At 47.3% G+C, this 18107-nt stretch overlaps 1 protein-coding gene across 1 annotated transcript; it reads right to left on the bottom strand.

Annotated features, from left to right (window-relative positions):
• Nucleotides 1-368: 368 nt before the first annotated feature.
• CCR9 (C-C motif chemokine receptor 9) lies at nt 369-15930 on the bottom strand. Its single transcript, XM_067755862.1, has 3 exons — nt 15839-15930; nt 9895-9939; nt 369-2448 (listed from the first exon to the last, which is right to left on the bottom strand). The coding sequence occupies exons 2-3, from the start codon at nt 9913-9915 to the stop codon at nt 1360-1362; spliced, it is 1110 nt and encodes a 369-aa protein (XP_067611963.1). The 5' UTR covers nt 9916-9939; nt 15839-15930; the 3' UTR covers nt 369-1359.
• Nucleotides 15931-18107: the final 2177 nt, after the last annotated feature.

The following is an 18107-nucleotide window of genomic DNA, read 5'->3' as shown; positions in this document are numbered from 1 at the left end:
CTTGGAAGATAAGTTTGAACAGAGGAGAGATTAAAAATTGGTCAGCGAAGATGATTTTATGGTATTTTGGAAATGTTATTTCCCTATCCTAGTCTCTTATTCTTCACACTCTAATACGGCTATTTGATCTCTAATTGTACACATTTAAAATATAGAGACAGGGTGAAGAAAGTGAAAAGTAACAGATGTATTTAAACAGTCATTTAAAAAGCACTTTTCTAATAAATGAAAGTTTTAAATGTGATAAATTTGCCAAATAGTTAAAAGAAAGACACAGAGCAAAGGTGAATTGTGTTAACTTTTTTTTCAGCCTAATCTCTAAGTTGAAAGCTTTTTTTTTTAACATGTTAGCATTATACAGTATGAAGAAGAGAAGCATGGAAGCAGATATCCTTGTAGTGGCCTCAGAAACAAAAGGGCAAATGGGACCAACCCATTTTATAGGGAGCAGATAGAGTGGACCATCACACAAGCCACTCAACACAGTGAGCCCATAATGGAGCCGGTTCCCACCAAATGAGGTTCTTAGTCTCCGTGCACGGGCTGAGAGGACCACTTCCATGACCCCACTGGACAAGCTGAATCCTTGCTCGGATCAGTGTGGCAGCCAGGTGTGAAATCACAGAACCTCTGGCAGAAATGGGTTGGAAACCAACAGAATCCGGATGACGTGCTGGTATGGTCAGTTACCCAGGGTCAGTTACCCAGGGCCTCACTGACCAGTGCTGCAGATAGCTTCGGAACAGGAACAAGCACGCTCACTGGCCCAAAACAGATCAAGGAGACCAGAAGGGCATTAGATCTGAGGGTGTTTGGAAAGATTCTAGAGCAGGAATCTCTAAGACCTGGCATGGGTATCAGCCCCCCAAACCAGGGTAGAAATTCTCCAACGATGGGAGTTTTCATGAAGCCTTGTGCATTCGTGGACTGTGGCAGTGGCCAGTGCTTCTCTGTCTCCTTTTGGAAGGGGTGGCGTCAGAACTGAAGGCACAGCAATTCACCGCGCACTGAGAAATCCAAGCCTCCTCCAGAGGTCAGCTGCATTAACGCTCGGGCAAGTGGCAAAGCCAGGGAGGCTTGCAATGCTGCTCCGTAGTCCTCCTTTGAAAACTGCAGGTGTGGCAGCCAGGAGCCAATCAGCAGCCCCCTGGGATGGCCAGTCAATTTTGAAGACTCTGGCTTGGCAAATCCTGACGAAAAGTATAATGGTATTCAAATTCATCCCTTTCTGAGTTTTTTATTTCCTTTTTTCACTTCCTTTTCCTTCTCTGCTTTCCCTTTGGCCCTACCAGTAAGGGAAGTCGTAGCTGTATTTCTTGTTACTTCCAAAAGGACCATCCACCTCGGGGAGAAGATCCCTCAGAGGGAGAGAGCTCCCGAGGTTGTCTCCAGCAACATAGATGACAGCTTCAGGCTTCCTTCTCTCCTTGTAAATGAAACCCACTGAGCCTGGCTGATGCAACCCAAGTTCTTTAGGGTCTTCACAAGATCCCGGCGGAACCTCTCACCCACAAAAACATAGAGAACAGGGTTGAGGCAACTGTGGAGAAAGGCGATGGTTTGAGTGACCTGGAAGCTGATGTCAATGTTGGTGGAGACAGCACAGCTGGAGATGAACGTGCTGTAGGCATCGATGGTCTGCACCAGCAGAACGCAGTTATGGGGGAACTGAGATAGGATGAAGACAGTGAGCACAGTGACGGTCACCTTCAGGGCCTTGTGCTTGGATGACTTCTTGGCTTGTATCAGGGTGTGAATGATGATGGTATAGCAGCAAGCCATGACCACAAAAGGGAGGAAGAATCCCAGGATGACTTTCAGAGTCAAGACAGCTGACTTCAGTTTGGTACTCTCGTCACTGGGGTAAACCATGGTGCAGATAGCGATCCCATACTCCTTCTTGACTTGGCTGTACAGGAGTTCTGGGATGCAGAGCGCGGCCGCCATCACCCAGACAGTAAAACAGACCATTTTGCTGTACAGAAGCCTTTTCTGCCTCCACATCTGCGCTCTCATGGCCTGAGCAATGGCGATGTACCTGTCAACGCTGATGCACGTGATCAGAAGCACACAACTGTAGAAGTTCATCTTGTACATGCTGTTGACCACCTTGCACATGAAGGTCTGGAATTTCCACTGGTCAGCGGCAGCAATGGCCCAGAAGGGAAGGGTGACGAGAAAGAGAAGGTCAGCGATTGCCAAATTCAAAAGGAACATGTCGGTCATGGTCTTCACCCTCGTGCAGTACCAGTAGACAAGGATGACCAGACTGTTGCCCAAGGCCCCCACGATGAACACGAGCCAGTAAAAGGGTGGAAGGAAGTAGCTTGCGAACTGCCTGACGTGGTTTTTCTTACAGAATAAGTCAGTGATGTTGAAGTTCCCGTAATCTTCCATGGAAGACGTGGTGTCATAGCTATAGTCATCTGGCATGTTAGGGATCAGGCTCTGCAAGAAGACACAGGACGGCACCGGGTCAAGGGCATGCTTTTGGAGGTTCTATCTCATGATGGCAGAGGCATGGAGCCCTTGAACCTTCCATTCCCAAAGTCTGTGATAAGACAAAAGAAATGTATGTGTAGGAAGTAGGAATTCTGAGAGCATCTGCTTGGATTGTAAATGATTGATTTATTCAACAAATGTTTATTGAGCACCTACGACATGGTAGGTACTGGGTACATGCTGGAGAGTCAGACATGGTTCCTGCTCTCATGGAACTTACCTACTCTGGGAGGAGACACTCAAGCAAAGGAACAGTCACAGGCTGCATGACAGATGCTCTGACGGCGTGGGAAAGAGGGTCTGGGACCACTGGTGGGCAGACTTTTATCAAACTAAGTGAATGGTTCTGATTGTCCCTTCTCTCTACCCTCCCAAAAAGGTCCTCAGAGGCTTTTAAACTTTTCTGGGTCCAGGTTCCCCTGAGTCTTCTGAAAGCTGTGGATCCTCTGTTGGAGAAGCACCAAAGAGTCACACATGCACCCACTTACACATGTGCACACACATGAACACACACACATATTCATACACTCTCACATACATGCACATACACAAGAACCAGGACAGACTACGTGATTTCAGGGTCCCTTGTTCAAAATTTGTTAAGAATTTCAAGATAGCAGAGCATTAAATCAAGCAAGTGACACTTCTAAGCATGAAGCGTGCGGCATGGGTGTGTGTAACACACCCATGAAACCAGCCCTCACAAGCACACACACACACATTTACAAACATACATGCACACAAACATGCCTACACTAATACACATGCATACTCACATGTACATATATGCACACATTCAGACACGTGTGCACACACCCTCATGATGTGTACACACGTGTGCTCACACACACACACACACCCCTCATTACAGCTTCAATGGGTTCCTGGCTCAGAAGCCTTCCTAGAACCCCTGCTGGGGGAAGAGGAAATAAAGGCGGAGATGGAGCCCTTGAGTCAAGCCTGGGATGGAGGGAATGGAGGAGAGGTTTGCCTGGTGGAGGGGAAACTCGGTCCCGCATCTGACATGTTCCAAGGCCTCCACTTACAAATTCTCACATGCTCTCACTTCCCACCAGCACCCCCCTCCTAGGGCCCCCATTAGGGCCCCCAATCCTGCCAGGGACCACTAGCTCTCGTTCCCTTGCCTCAAGGCACGTGCCTTGGCAAATCTCATCTCTCCCTTCACTTCTGCTCCGGAAATGCAGCAGTTGTTCAGTTCATCTAGAAGCATTTGGACTAGAAGTAACCTCAGATCCCCACTAGGTTTTCATTTTGTTTTAAATATTTAATGCCAATAAATATTTAAGTAAAAATATTTAGTTTATATATTAAACTATTCATGTTGAAATAATAAAACATCTTCTACCAGTCGTCTTTCAGCTGGGAGTTCCCCTTCTACACACATTATCATCTCCATCTATTTCTAATAGTTTCAACCAGCATTTCCCAAACCATGTTTTGGGTGGAATACTAGTAGTTCAATAGTTGAGAATCTCTGCTTACTATATCACCTTCTTTGAAATTCACAGTAATCATGAGCATATTAAAGGCTCTGAGAAGTCCTGCAGAGCTTCTTTTATTTTAACTGCATGATAGCATAGTAAAGGCTCTGAGAAGTCCTTCAGAATCTGTTGAATTTTGTTTAATAATGTTTCCTAATCTTACATGAGCATGGAACCTGTCGTGTGTGTGTGTGTGTGTGTGTGTGTGTGTGTGTGTTTACTGAGTGCTTATTAAGATATCAGGACACACTGAGTGGACTGATAAGGTGCAGTAGACGCCGGGAGGCTGTGGTCTTCTGAATTCTGAAGCTCGTGCCGAGAGCTGAGGTGATGGGTCCATTCCGTTTGGGCCCCGACTGGCAGGAAGTGCCAGGAGGACGCCCAAGGTAACCTGGACTGCAATTAGGAAAACCTGAATCTGGTCCTGATCCGCCTCTAGTGTGCGACCAAGAGAAAGTCCTATTGCAGAGAGACCCCTGGGGGCCAGATCCAGGAGCTGGGTCTTCAGGAGCCAGCAGCTGGGAACGGCCTGCTTCTGGGAAGAGCTGAGGAAAACTCTCCATTTTGAATGTGCTTCGTCCCCAGGCCTGGTTCACCCATCCTCAACGTACATTTAAAGATTCCCCTCCCAGCTTTGGCTGTTGTCTGCGAGCCCAGATCGTTGGGAGGACAGATCTTACGGATGACTCATATTTCAGTGAAGATGCTAGGACACTTCTGCCAAAGCAGGACATGGGAGCCAGGCACCGTCAGTGGCCCCACTGGGAAGGGCATCCCCTAAGAGGTGGAGTTTGAGTAGACTTTGAGAGGAAACAAAGAACTTTCAGGTGGAAGGAAGAACACGAAGAGCACAGAGACCCACAAAAGTATCACTGGAGATTTAAGAAGTTAGGAGGGTGACATTTTGGAGGAAAGTCAGTAAAACCATGCAGATGAGCAGGTGTCAACTGTGAATCCACACAGTGAGTAAGTGTCAAACTGCTTTGTAGAGGGTGTTTTTTTTTACATTTTTGGGGGGTTAAATAGATTTAATAGACTCTCACATGAGCCTGCACCCAAGGCTGTGAGTTACGGAGGCAAACAGCATCCCCATTCACAGATGTGGCACAGAGGGGACCCCTAGCAGTCCCAGTGTCCCAGGAGACCCAGCCTTCTCCATGGCCTGGTAAATGAGCCCGTGACCACCGCTCCCCAAGACTGTGTCCCAGAGTGGGGACACTGTGTCCTGCTTGAAGCACACGGAGCACGTTTTCTTGTTGGGTGAGGGTTGGAGGACCCAGTGCTTCAGCATAGAATTGTATTTCGTTAGGGACTCCCCAGACATATTTTAAGAGTGACTGAATTCACACACAGAAAACCTGGGTTTGTGTGAATTTTATCAAGACTACAAGGTAAGCCTATATCATCCTTACAAGTTCAAAGCATTGGCCATCTTTTTGAGGATGACAAAGGAAGAATTCACGTCCCAGGCTAGGGGGAGCCTGGACAAACTGTCCACCTGCATCGAGACTTGTACTCATAGCTTTGTCCATGCCTGATAGGTAAATACCCAAGGATCCTTTGAAAATCTCCCAGCAAGTGTAAACGTCGATTATTTACCAATTTATTTGATTCCTTACTGTCAGAGCACCCAGTGCACATCAGACCTAGTGCGGAGTACAGGACATGCATGCATTTAATCCTTGACCTTCCAGGTAGGGGCGGGCCCCTCTTCCAGATGAGGGGCACCTGGCTTCTGGGAGGAATTCTGAGGTTGCCAAGCCATTCCTCCCTCCCTCCCTCCCTGCTCTCTGAGTCCTAGAGACACTGCTCTTGCTGGAGAAGCTACCCACAAAGGCTGTTTTCAAAGTCTGGGTCGGAACATCTTGAGAGAAGATCAGTGTAAGGATCTGAAATCCGCACGGTCTTGCGTGCATCCAGGAGCACCTGCTGGAGCTCCTGGCCTGAGCACTGTGTGGAATGACTTCCCACAAGCTGCTGTGAGTTTACCCCGGGGTCTGCATCGAGGTGGCATCTAGGGAGCTCCCCGTGGAGCCCACCCTCTCCACCGAGAGGGGACCTCCAAGGGCCTGTCCGTATAGCTCTGTGTCCTACTCACCAAGACCTAGCCTAGATATTTATCTGGCATTTAAATATAAAAGAGAAGTGAAGAAAGGCTTTCGAATCTCCTGAAGAACAGGTGAGGGTTTTTTTTTCTTTTCGCTCACGCACCATATAAGTTTTGTGACTTAATCAGGATTCCCTTTTTAATTGGGAAACTCAGTCAAACTGGTAGCCCAGTTATAGTAACCAAATAAGACCCTTCAACCATTGCTGTCCAATAGGAGTATAAGGCAACTCTGGGTTACTTTTGCATTTTCTAGTAGCCAAGTGAAAGAAGTAAAGAAGAGACAGGTGGAATTCACCTTAATAATGTATTTTATTGGAACCTAGTATGTCTAAAGTATTTTTTCGTTACATAAGCAATGTAAAAGTTACCAAAATATTTTACAGCCTTTTGTTGCGGAGATTATATTTGCATGGAGTGCACTTTACACGCACGGGGCATCGTAGTTGGAGTGGCCCCATTTCCTGTGCTCACGGGCCCCATGTGGCTCGTGGCTACCTCACCAGACAGCACAGCTTTAGGCTGAAAACCCAAGTTCTAACTCCTTCCCTTGGTCTTTTCTCCCTATTCTGTCAGTTTCCTCTGACCCTGTTGTAATATATGTCCTTTCTTTTCTGTTCTGTTGTACACACCCAGTAAGGTGCCTCAAGCCTGTTATGGAACACGAGGCAGGCAGTGGAGACGGAGTGAGACAGGGTGTCGTTATTGCTGGGAAGTGTCCAGGGCCTGCTCTCTGAAGGGGCTGACCATTCTTTTCCACATCAAATTAGAATGTCTAGACATCTTACCTAAGGTTTCTCTTGCATTTCTTAGCAAACTGTGTTGTTCTCAGACACTCTTAAAAACATGACGTCTTTACCAACTAGACCACTATTCGGAGCCTGTGGGCCCCCATGAGCAGAGGTCTGAGCCAGATCTAGAATATTCTTCCAGTGTGAGGAGTGGTGATTTGCTGGGGTGGACAGGGCCCAGACCTGGCCAGGATGGTGTTTGTGTGAAAATGCCACCATCTCATTCCCTGCCTGCCTAAGAAAACGGCATGCTCATCCTAGGCTTGAGAAACAGGTCTCTATTTCTCGTTCCTTGCCGATAAATAGGGTGATTTGTTCACTCATTCGACAGATATTTACTGAGCACAGAGTACGCGCCAGGCAAAGAAGCCACTTCCAAAGGACACCATTCGCCTCGGTGATGGAAATAGAATTGGAGTAAAACGTTAGAAAGGTCAATGGCTCCTGCATCAGGCCTCGCCTGTCAAGCCCGAGGCTGGGATGGGGGTGGGGGCAGGAGGGGAGGTCCATCTGCGTGCAGAGCCCTGACGGCAGCTCCACAGCTCAGAGGTGCCCTAGACAGGGCGGCCTCGTGGGATGGCTCTGTTACTCCCAGGGGGCTACTTAATTGGGGGATTTATATCATTTATTTTGGATGATTTTTAGCATTTTGATCAAGAAAAGAAGCGCATCGTAGTCATAGGTCTAAGTAGACGAGACAATGTGTCACAGCGTGCCCAGTGGCCGGCCCGGAACTCAGCAATGGGCTGCCTTCTCCTCACGTAGGCTTTTGTTTCTGCTCTGGAAAATGTTTCTGGAAGCTCAACAGGTTTTAGAATGATGTTCAGATGTTAGAGACCATCTTAAGAGAGGAGGAGACAGACCCAAGGAATGGAAGGTTCTGCCCCAAACCCTCAGCCACTGGGGGAAGGTCAAGGCCAGAGCCATCCCCCAGCCCCTCAGTCCCAAGCTGGGGCACTTTTAATCCCTGCTGACCCAAAGCCCAGCTCTCCACGTGCTGATGTTGTCAAAGTGGCCACACCAAACGTGAGCCACGGCATCTGGGTCCCAGCACCTGAGCTGGGCCTCACGGAGCCCAAGCAGAGTGGCCGTCAGGTGCCCTACCTCCCCACTCCCCAGCCCAGAAAGATTCTGGGCACCAGAGGATGCCCGGGAGCTGCCTGATGCTAGGGGCAAACCTCAGTGCACGGCCGGGCAAGGGGCCTGCGCTGCCCGCTGGTGCCCCCAGCGAGGCTCTGCCCCACAGGCCCTGGCCCCCGAGCCCGGGCAGGTGTGTCCTCCTCCCCTCACGAGAACCTTGGCCCAGAAGCAGCAGCCCAGGCAGTGAACGTCGTGCTGCTCCTGGAGCAGGAGGAAGGTCTCCAGAGCTTTCCGAGGCCTCCCTCGCCGACTCACGTTGTCTCTGGAAACCTTCCCCCAGCCCCAGGCCCCTCATTCCCACCTCTGGGGAGAGACCAGGGTAGAGGGCAAAAGCTGTGCCCCTCATTGCTCCTTAGTGCCAGGAGGCAGCAAATGGGAGGGGCGGGACACAGGCAGGGAGGGATGCGTTGGGAGCAGTGGGAGTTGGCAGGCACTGCCCCAAGGTGCTCTGTCCCCGCCTTCGAGGAAGTGAGACTTCCACACAGTGAGGCTTGGACCTCGGCGTGTTGACATTTGCCCACAGGGGGGGACCCAGGGAAGCCGTGACTCTGAGAGCACCCTCCAGGGCTCCTCCTCCTTTTAGCCACGAGACCTGGAACCTTCCGTTCCTTCTCCCAGCTCGTTTCCTCATCTGTAAGCGTGGCTCTGCCTTTACCGTGAGGCTGCAGGAAAGTGGCACCCTGGCTGGTTACTGGCACATGGCCAGTGCTCAGAAAGGTAGCCACGGGGACGTCATGGCTATTTCCCAGGGTCGTAGCTACAGAGGTCCCATCTTGTCCCCATGTAGGTTGTGCTGGACACCTCTTGACCACAAAAGGTCATTACTGGGGTGCATTTTTCTTCCTCTCTGGAGCTGCCTTGCAGTCTGGATATCTTCCAAGATTCCAGAGGATAAAACCGAATGACTGACAGCGTCAGCCCCGTTTCTAGCATCAGGGATGAAGAGCAAATTCTAACTCAGGAGAGAAACTAAGGGTCTAATTCTGGTTAGAAAAATAGAGACTGACCTCGTTACTTCACCAGGTCCAAAATAATTGTCTTGTTGTTGTTACGGGATATGCAATGACGTATGCAATACTAAGTATCATTAGCATATGATAAATAACTTTTTGGACATCAGGGGTGGCAACCACCAATCTCCACAGATGGTGGGAACCTACAGTGTCCTGTGAGGGATGGTTTGTCAGCTCCACTAAGAAGGTTTGATTTCAATACCTACATGTAAAACCCAGATTCTTACTTTGAGAAAAGCAAAATTAAAACCTTTAGGTATTTTTGTGAGCATTTATGAATATAGCAAAAGCATAGGAATTTGATTTGATTCTATAATTAATTACATTTGACTATAAAATCACAAACAATTCTCTGATGACTTTACTCACTCATTTTTGTTGGCCTCTTTTCCTCTTTCAGAGAAATATATATCATTATGTGTTTTTTGTAAAGGCTACATAATGTTATGTAAGAAACAAAGCTAACATGCCCACCGTGGGTCTTTTAAAAACAAACTAAATGGATTCTCTCTTGTCCTCTTTTGTCTGAGTTTCAGAACAGACACATGGGACAAAGACATCCTAAAGATCATATAATCCTCACCTATTAGTAAAATCTAAAATAGCATTTTCCTCTGTCCTCCCACATACCCCAAAGCTCTTCTAGCGCTTTTCCTCTGTCCTCCCACATACCCCAAAGCTCTTCTAGCGCTTCGCGTTTGCAGAGCCCCCTGTGCTGGGCATCGACCACCTGTCCACAGAGAAATCCTTCCGCCACAATAGATTCCTTCCCACTCCCTGAAAAGGGGCCCCCAAATAGAGTGCATTTTGAGGAACCCAAGGGGCGTAGCTGTACTCACTGTGACTTCTGTGGGGACCATGGTGGGTCAGATGCAAGCTTGCTTCTAGAAAGAGAGGGCAAAAATCAAAAAGAGGACTGGCTCTTAACTCAACAGTAACAAGTACCTAAAGATGGAGATTAAGCATTAAATCTGTTTGTTCTCATGGAGAAAAAAAAAATCCCAAGCAAGAGTTAGAGTCCATGTTATACTGATGTCAAGTCAAATAGATTTCAAGTCAAGTCTAGATTTCAGTATCATCTTGGTTGTTAACCTAGAAATGAAAGAAACCTCTCCTTTGAGAGCCCTGTGTGGCTTTGACATCTTCCCAGCACGTCCTTTTACTCTTAGCCCTTTTTCTCTTGACTCAACTTCTCTATCAGGTGCCACCTACCCCCATTATTTCCACCAAGGGACTCCAGAAGATGGCAGGACAGCAGTGACTTAAGAATGTGCTGGGCTGACTGCAGGGGAGGGGCCTCTGGGTAACCGGGTGGCAAGGACACAGGAGTGAGGTGGCATCTGTCAGTATCAGTCCCTCTCCAGGAGAGGCCCCGTGCCCCAGCACCTACCTGTGTGCTCTGTTTACAAATTCAGGGCCGATTTACTCTGTACCCCAACTCCAGCAGGAAAAGGAAGTCCTTTTCTTTGATTTGTTTACCAAAGAAAAGGTATTTGTCTAATGCAAAGGGCCTCCGAGCTGAGAGAAATCTCAGCTGTTGTTTTCCTGTGTTTTGAATCTCTGCAAAACCCACCCCTCTGTGACCAAGGGAGCAACCGCTTGGCTCCCTTCAAGGAAGGGGTCTGTGCCCATATTTCCAAGAAACATGTTCAGCCCACCCCAAGCTTCTGGAAGGAAACATTCTCCTTCATAAATCCAACCCTAACCTGTTGGCCTTTTTTTTCATAACACGTTGTAACTGTCCCTGCTTTTCTAAAAGTGCAGTCGTTTTAAAAACATAACATGAGGGACAACCACTCTGGAAACCCGTTAAACATACACCCTGTGATGTAACCATCCCACTCCTAAGCATTTACCTAAGAAAAATGCAAGCTTATAGCCACACAAAGACTGATATATGAATGTTCATGGCAGCTTCATTCGTAATAGCCAACTACTGGAAATAGCTCAAGTGTCCTTCAAGCATAGCTAATGGCTAAGTCACTGTGGAATAGCCATACAATGGAATTGGAACAGCTGCTGATACACACAGCAACGTGGGTAAATAATTGTGCTAAGTAAAGAAGCCAGACCCCAAAAAAGTACATACTGTGTGATTCTACTTACAAAAAATTCTAGAAAATGTGAACTAATCAGTAATGACAGAAAGTAGCTCAGTAATTTCATGGTGAGAGAGGGAAGGGGAGGACGGGGCAAGGCAGGAGGGGGATAAGAGCACGCCAGGAAGCCTTTGGGGTGATAAGTATGTTCACTATATTGATTGTGTGGTGGTTTCACTGTTATATACATATGTCATAACTTAGGTTCTGCACTTTATATATTTGCAGTGTTTGTAGCTGGACCTCAATAAAGTGGTTAAAGTAGAGAAAGGAAGAACAGCAAGATCTGATGAAAACTCTGTTTTCGTCCCTCCTCAGAGTCATATCTGGCCATTAGCAGGCCAGGAGAAAGGCGGCCAGAACTTCCTCCCTGCAACCTTCCTGCCAGTGGCTTCTCCACAGTGCCTTGGAGTGCCTTGTGCTGTTGTGTGGGAATTGAGGGCTCAGTGTGAACTCATGTATTTTAGGGTTAGATGAGATTAGACAGATGGTGATGATGATAGAGAGATAGATGAGAGACAGATAGATTGGTAGATAGGTAGATAGATAGATAAATTTGTGTGGACACTGCTATGTATTTGAGCGTATTTGCTGGCTCTGTCTGCTGAGAGGAACTAAAAGCCATGACACACAGTAGAATGACCTTCTAGTGCCCAGATCTGGGTTTCTAAATACCTTTCTCCCTGCCAAGAAACCAGGATTCCTTGGAGAAATGTCTGATTCCAGAGTTAGGGCAGGGAAACTATAAGATGAACCTGGGACTGATTTTTGCCACAGAAGGCAAGTGTTCAGAGACCGTGAGGACTTGTCAAAGGACATAGGCGCCAACTTGATGGAGTTCCACTAGCCAAATCTGAGGCAATTTAAGCATCAAATTAAATAATGATAGCAGTCTTTATAGCACATTCAATTAAATGAAGATCCGTGAATCCATACTGATGAAAATAAATGAGTAAATACATGAGAAAAGTAATATCCTCTTATGGTGCCAACTAATAAGTACAGAATGAATAACGTTATTGGAAAATCACCAATGGATGATGAAATTAGTGGCTGAATGTTTGATGAGGAATTTACTTCATCTCAAAGCATCTCCCCCCAAATTACATATTGCCCCATTGACTTTATTCTCTGTTTTTTTTTTTTCTGAATCATGCTCTAAAACAATAAAATCTTTGTAAAAAATTGCCCAGTTAAGTTTGAAAGATCTCAACTCAGCTAATTTAATTTTAATGCAGCTTGGGTAATAGGGAGATGGTTTTTGAGACATTTGTTAGAAAACACTTCCTATATTTCTAGTACCTGTGGCTTATGTCATTTCCTTTTAACTTGCGTGAAGAGACTGAATATTAACTAGATAATATCTGAGAAAACAAATGCCCAAAGGAGGAAGCCACATGAAAGAATGGCTTTGGTTATAGTTATAGGTTGAAAACAAGGATTGATGGTAATGATGTTGGTAAGAGTTTGGGGGAAAAGCCTCTACTCGGCAGTGGGGAGTGTAAATCGTTGTGACCTTTTTGGAGGGTTAAGCCATATCTTTCAAAACATACAAAGCACAACAGCTCTGACTCAGCAGTTTATCTGCTGAAAACACGTCCTCCTAGTAGTCGCACAAAGAACATAAAGATGCATATACAGGCATATATGTTGCAGCATTTTTTTTTTTTTTGTAGAACCAAAAAACTAGAAACAACCTATGTATCTAGCAATAGTTAATATTCTGATACATCCATTCAGTAAACCACATGTAGTCAAGACATAGAATAAAATAGACCCCACACTGATACAAAGAGGTCAGCAAGATTATTATAGTGTAGAAGCTTACGATGCATGATCTTTTTAGAAGTATATAAAAGGTTATACACTTCACAGCTGATCAGTACTGAAACGTTCTCTGGAAGGAGCTTGAACAAGGATGACCAGTGGAAAGTGAGACTTTCATTTTTTCCTTTAGGTTTTGTAAACTATTTAAATATTTTACTTTGTGCACGACATTCTAATTTAAGGGCTATCATAAAAATAACTTGTCAGCTTTAAAAAAACAAAAAAAGAAGCCCTAGTGCTATTCCATTCTGTACACCTGTTTGCAAAACTTGTCCAAAGGAGGAACTCGTAGCCTCCTCCAGCTGCCTGCAAAGCAGCTCTGGAAGAGCAAATCTAGCAAGTAACTTGCTCAGGCTACTTTTTGCAGCTTTGGAATCCTACACTAGCTTTTTATAAAGGTTTTTCTTCCTTCCATTATAAAAGTGTTTCTGGCTCATAGAAGATTTGGAGAGAGCCCAAGAGTAAAACTAAAAACGAAATATATTCCTCCGTGGACCCACCACCTAAAGACACCGCTGAGAGCCTTTTCATCTATTCCTCTCTTCTCTTTGTCAGAATACTTTTTGTCTATTTTATTCCACAAACTGCAAAGTCTCAGAGCTTGATTTCATTTTCTTCTCGCCCCTGAGAAGGAGAGAAAAACGGGGAAAACCCCACATGTGACAAAACACACTGAAAGCAAGGTGGGAGAACACGAGCGTTGGACTCAGGGCCGCCCCAAATCTCTCCCCTTGCCGCTCGGTGTGGCCTCATCCAGGGCAGTGCAGCTGCCTAATCTGAAAAGCCTGCTTGTGTTTCGAAGCCCAGTGGAGTGAGGTGGGGGTAGCACACTGGCCGCCATCTGCTTCTTGGTCCATCCTTTGCTGCCTGTGGGACCTCAGCAAGGAGCGACCTCCCCTCCCCCAGCCTTGGTTTCCTCCTCTGTAAAATGCACGTGATAGCCCAGCCTACTCCAAGGGCTTGTTTCAAGGGTCAAGTGCAATGCTGTGCATTAAGGCTCTTAGCGGAATGCAGAGAACTCTGCAACAGTGAGGGAGCAGTCTTCATCCCGCAGCTTACTTGACACCAGATACACTTGCTTGGCTTAAACACTGTACAAGACATAATCCATGTCCTCAAGAAGCTCACATTCAAGTACAATGAATACATCATGGCTGCAAATACCAACAATGGGAAATGCTATGAGACGATTTGGGAATTGGGAGAAGGAAGCTGGGTCTCTGGCGCTGGGGAAAATCCAGGAGGGCTTCATTGAGGAGGCAACATTTTTGTTGGCCCTGCAGGCTGGAGAGTGTGGGGACATGCAGTGAGGGGACAGAACATGACTCCAGGGCAGGGAAACACAAAACATATCCACAAAGGCATGAACGCCAGAAAGCAGAAGGTATGTGCAGGGTCCTTAGAGGTAGGGAGTTGTTAAGTCTCCAAGAGTGGAAAGTGCCTATTAAAAAGTTAGCCTGGAGTCCATTAATATCTAACCATTATTTTTCTATTCTCTGCTGTCCTTAAAAGTAACCAACATGAAAATCAGCATGGAGTTGCTCGTAGTAGCCCCAGTGAATTGGATACTGATACTAAAGTGAGTCAGGAAGTCAGGTCCTGACTTTGATCTTTGTCCGACTTTGTGCAGGGAGGTTGGATCACCTCTCGCTTTTTTGTTTTTGTTTGGAAGCTCTGCCTTTTTCACCCTGCGCAAAAGCAGGGACTCTGAGCTGGCTATCTGCTGCCCCAGCCTGGGTCAGGTGCCCACCCCTCAGGCACTGTGCTGGGCTCGGGGCTGTGAGTGGGTTGCATGTGAGGGGGCTTCCGAACAGACGGACAGATATTGGAAAAAAAGAGGCTGTCAAACTCCAGGTGCTGAAATGGCAGGTGAACTTTGGTTGGTTGGGCGAGGGGAGGGAGAAGCAGGCCTCACCCACTGGTGGCTGCCCCACATCCCAGCCCCGCACTCAGCAGCTGCTCCCCCGCAGTGCATCCAAGTAGTAAGAGCCAACTAAGAACTAAAGAGGGTGAGTGTGTTGACAGGACAAAACAGTAGTCACTGATGAGTCATTTAAAATAGGGTGGCTTTGCTTTTTTCTGATCATAAAGGAGTATATTCACAATGAACAGCAACCAAAAAAAAAAAAAAAATCCCCCAAAGCAAACATATATAATGAAGAAAATAAAAAACCCCCAAACACCTCTCTCCTAGGATAGCCACTGTTCATTTTCTGAGATGCAGCCTTTCAGACATTTTCTCTGTAACACAATCTCACACACACGCACCCACACACACACACTCTGAAAGGAAATCAGACTGCACAAACCGTTTTCTGTCTTGCTCTCTAGGGAACAGTCTTTCATGGACCACTTTATGTGCCAGTTCAGTGTGAGGCCGTATCACCAGATTGGGTGGCTGCCAAGTGTTCCACTCTCCGGATTCTCTACGGTTCATTTAGCCAGTCACCTCTCGGTGCAAAGTTCGCTTGTTTCCAGTTTTTCACTGCTACAGGGAATGCAGTGAAATGCATGCTCTCCCTGGGACAGTCTCTCAGACCCAGGGACCTCATCGGGACTTCCCTTTCCCAGCCCCTGGCCACCTTCTTGCCATCTGTGCCCCCCTCCTGCTTCTCCCTCCAAATCACAGAACAGACTGCCTTGAACCCAAGCTTCACACATGTGGGTGGGAGGCTGTCCTGGAAGCCTGGCCAGGGCGCCACTGGATTCACCTCTGCCTCCCTGGCAGCTTCTAGCCAAGTACCTGGTTCTCAAGGCCACTGAGCAAACGAGTGGGTTTTAGAAGCCATCGTGGCAGCACACAACGGAGGACACGGGTGACACTGGGACGGGGAAGAGGAGGAAGGGCGATACTCACGGTGGAGGGCAGCGTGTGAGGCTCCTGGAGGAGGCCACCCCGCCAGCTCTGGGTCTGGGGAGGGGGCTGGCCTGCCGTCTGCCTGGGATGAGGGGCAAGCCTTCTGTGAGCTCTGAGCAGGCAGCTACCCGACGAAAACACCAGAAAGGAAGCCAGGCCACCCCTGCCTGTGCTGTCACTGGTGGGGTGGCCAGGAGGGTGGGGAGAGGGGAGTCACCAGCTGCAGCTTCCAGCGCTCAGCTGAGTCGGTGATCTGCAACCAGAAATGAAAAGCAGAGAAATGCTGGGTTAAGGAAAACCGTCTTCTCTGAAGACGCACATACAGATTGATCATCTGAGAACAGTTTCTTTTCCTAGACAGCATGGCTACTTTCAGGAGATGGGGAAATGGAGAGTCATCCAGAGAGGTCAGCCTTTTCTGGCAGGCTGAAGTGTGTACCTTTATAAGATCTCTTTGGGTGGCGTTGTCTGAACAGGCCCGTATGGGGTTATCACCAGCACTGTGCATCCCAATGTAACCCTTTTGGCCTTAGATATACCTAAACCCCGACAGCTGTGCTGTCTAATGCCGTAGCTGTTGGTCACGTGTGCCGATTTAATTTAAATTGTTTAAAATGTGACTGGTTCCTTAGTCACACTAGCCACATTTCAAGTGCTCGACAGCCATGTGTAGCCGTGGCTACTGTAGTGGACAGCACAGAGGCAGAGCAGGCCCATCCCCTCTGAGAGTTCATCGAGTGGCGCCCCTTTATTAGAAGGTCATGTATGTGACACATATGTGGGAATACAGGGAGTGTTGGAGAACCAGAAACACCTTAAAACTGGGGTCAGATACAGTCAGATTTTATTTTGATGTGACACTATCCATCAGATGGATTAACATCAAGGATGCATTTCATCTTATTAATCATGGGTGTTTAGGTGAAATTTTGAAAACGCCTAAACAAATGCATGTTATATTTTTAACAGAGTCACAGAGGAAGTCTTCACCAGCCATGGCTATGGTGGGGCCTTCGATCATGACACAGTTGCACCCCCTCTGGGTCCCAGGGCCAGGTACTGTGCCTGGCATTTGAGGGGCGTTTAGGGAATAATTGTGGAAGCGAAGCTGCAGTCCACAACCTCTGACGTCCATAACAGAAAAAAGACCCAAGTTGATTCCTTGTTGTCATTGTGGCAAAGACCTCTTTTTTAGATTTGTTCTGGGGAAAAATCACAACTACACTGCAGTGGAGACTCATTTCATCTTTTCAGTACCCTTACCATCCTGTGGCCTTGGTGGTGCTCTCCTAGGCACATGGCCCGTCAATCACTGTTAATTCCTACAGAACAAAGCAATGCACAAGATGCAGCTCGATTTATTATCTTATTATCTAAATGGAAAGGCCAACGAATAGCCCATATGAAAGGTACAGAGCAGTGAGCAGTAAGAATGAAAGCAGTGGTTGATTCAGCAGCCTTGAGGGAGCTGTGAATTCCCTTACTTCGTCCACATTCATTGAACATCGTGTCTAAAACGGCACATGACTGAGAATCAGCCAGATGCTCTCGCCTCTCACTTCTCCCTGTGAATTGGCAAATAATGACAGAGAAGGAAGGGGCAGTAGACGGATGAAAATGCTCCCTTAACTGATTTCTGGGTGTCTTGGCAGAGAGAGTAGTGAAGCTGCTTCTCCCTTATGTTTGATTGGAACCTGGGAAAGCTTCCAGTAGGCTGACACACACACTACAGGTGCAAGAGCCCTGGGTGAGGAAGATGCTGTACTTTCTACCTCCTCTTGACTCAAGCTGCTTCTTCACCAGGTACGGGCATCCCAAGTAGACACTGCTTGCCCACCAGATGGCTGGTGAGTCTGGTGGGAAGAAGGGAATTGGGGGAGGTGGCCAGGGAAGAAGAGAAGGGGTAAATATGCTATTGTGGGAAGATGCCCTCTTCTGTGTGGCCCCTCCCCTGCCCCCATGGTCCAGGTGTTCTGGAACTTGGTCCAGAAGTTCTGGATGAGCTGCTTTAGAACTCCCAGGTCCCCTCCCCTGGGCTGCAAAGGAGGCATGAGGCTGGAAGATGCAAGGAGGTAGTAGAGAGAATTTCTGATTTCTCTAAGGAGCCTAGGACAAATGGGATTCTTTTTGCTGTCATTCAGTTTGGGTTCATTCCTTGGAGGGAATGCCCCATTCTTTTGTTTTGTTTCTTTTTGTTTGTTTGCTTTTCTGTGTTTCTCTCTCTGCAAGTAGAATTCAGAGCTGGGTGATTATGGGAGGTTGCCAGTTC

This window comes from Pseudorca crassidens, chromosome 10 (assembly GCF_039906515.1).
Source record: "Pseudorca crassidens isolate mPseCra1 chromosome 10, mPseCra1.hap1, whole genome shotgun sequence".
NCBI classification, from domain to species: Eukaryota; Metazoa; Chordata; class Mammalia; order Artiodactyla; family Delphinidae; genus Pseudorca; species Pseudorca crassidens.
Note: the sequence above shows the minus strand (reverse complement) of the source record. Positions and strands in the feature narration are given on the sequence as shown.

Bases quoted from the DNA above. Each gene is read 5' to 3' on its own strand.
- CCR9 (XM_067755862.1), bottom strand. From the start codon at position 9,915: ATGGTCCCCACAGAAGTCACA. The intron at 2,449-9,894 runs GTGAGTACAGCT...GTCTTCTTGCAG, and splicing joins TGGTCCCCACAGAAGTCACA to AGCCTGATCCCTAACATGCC.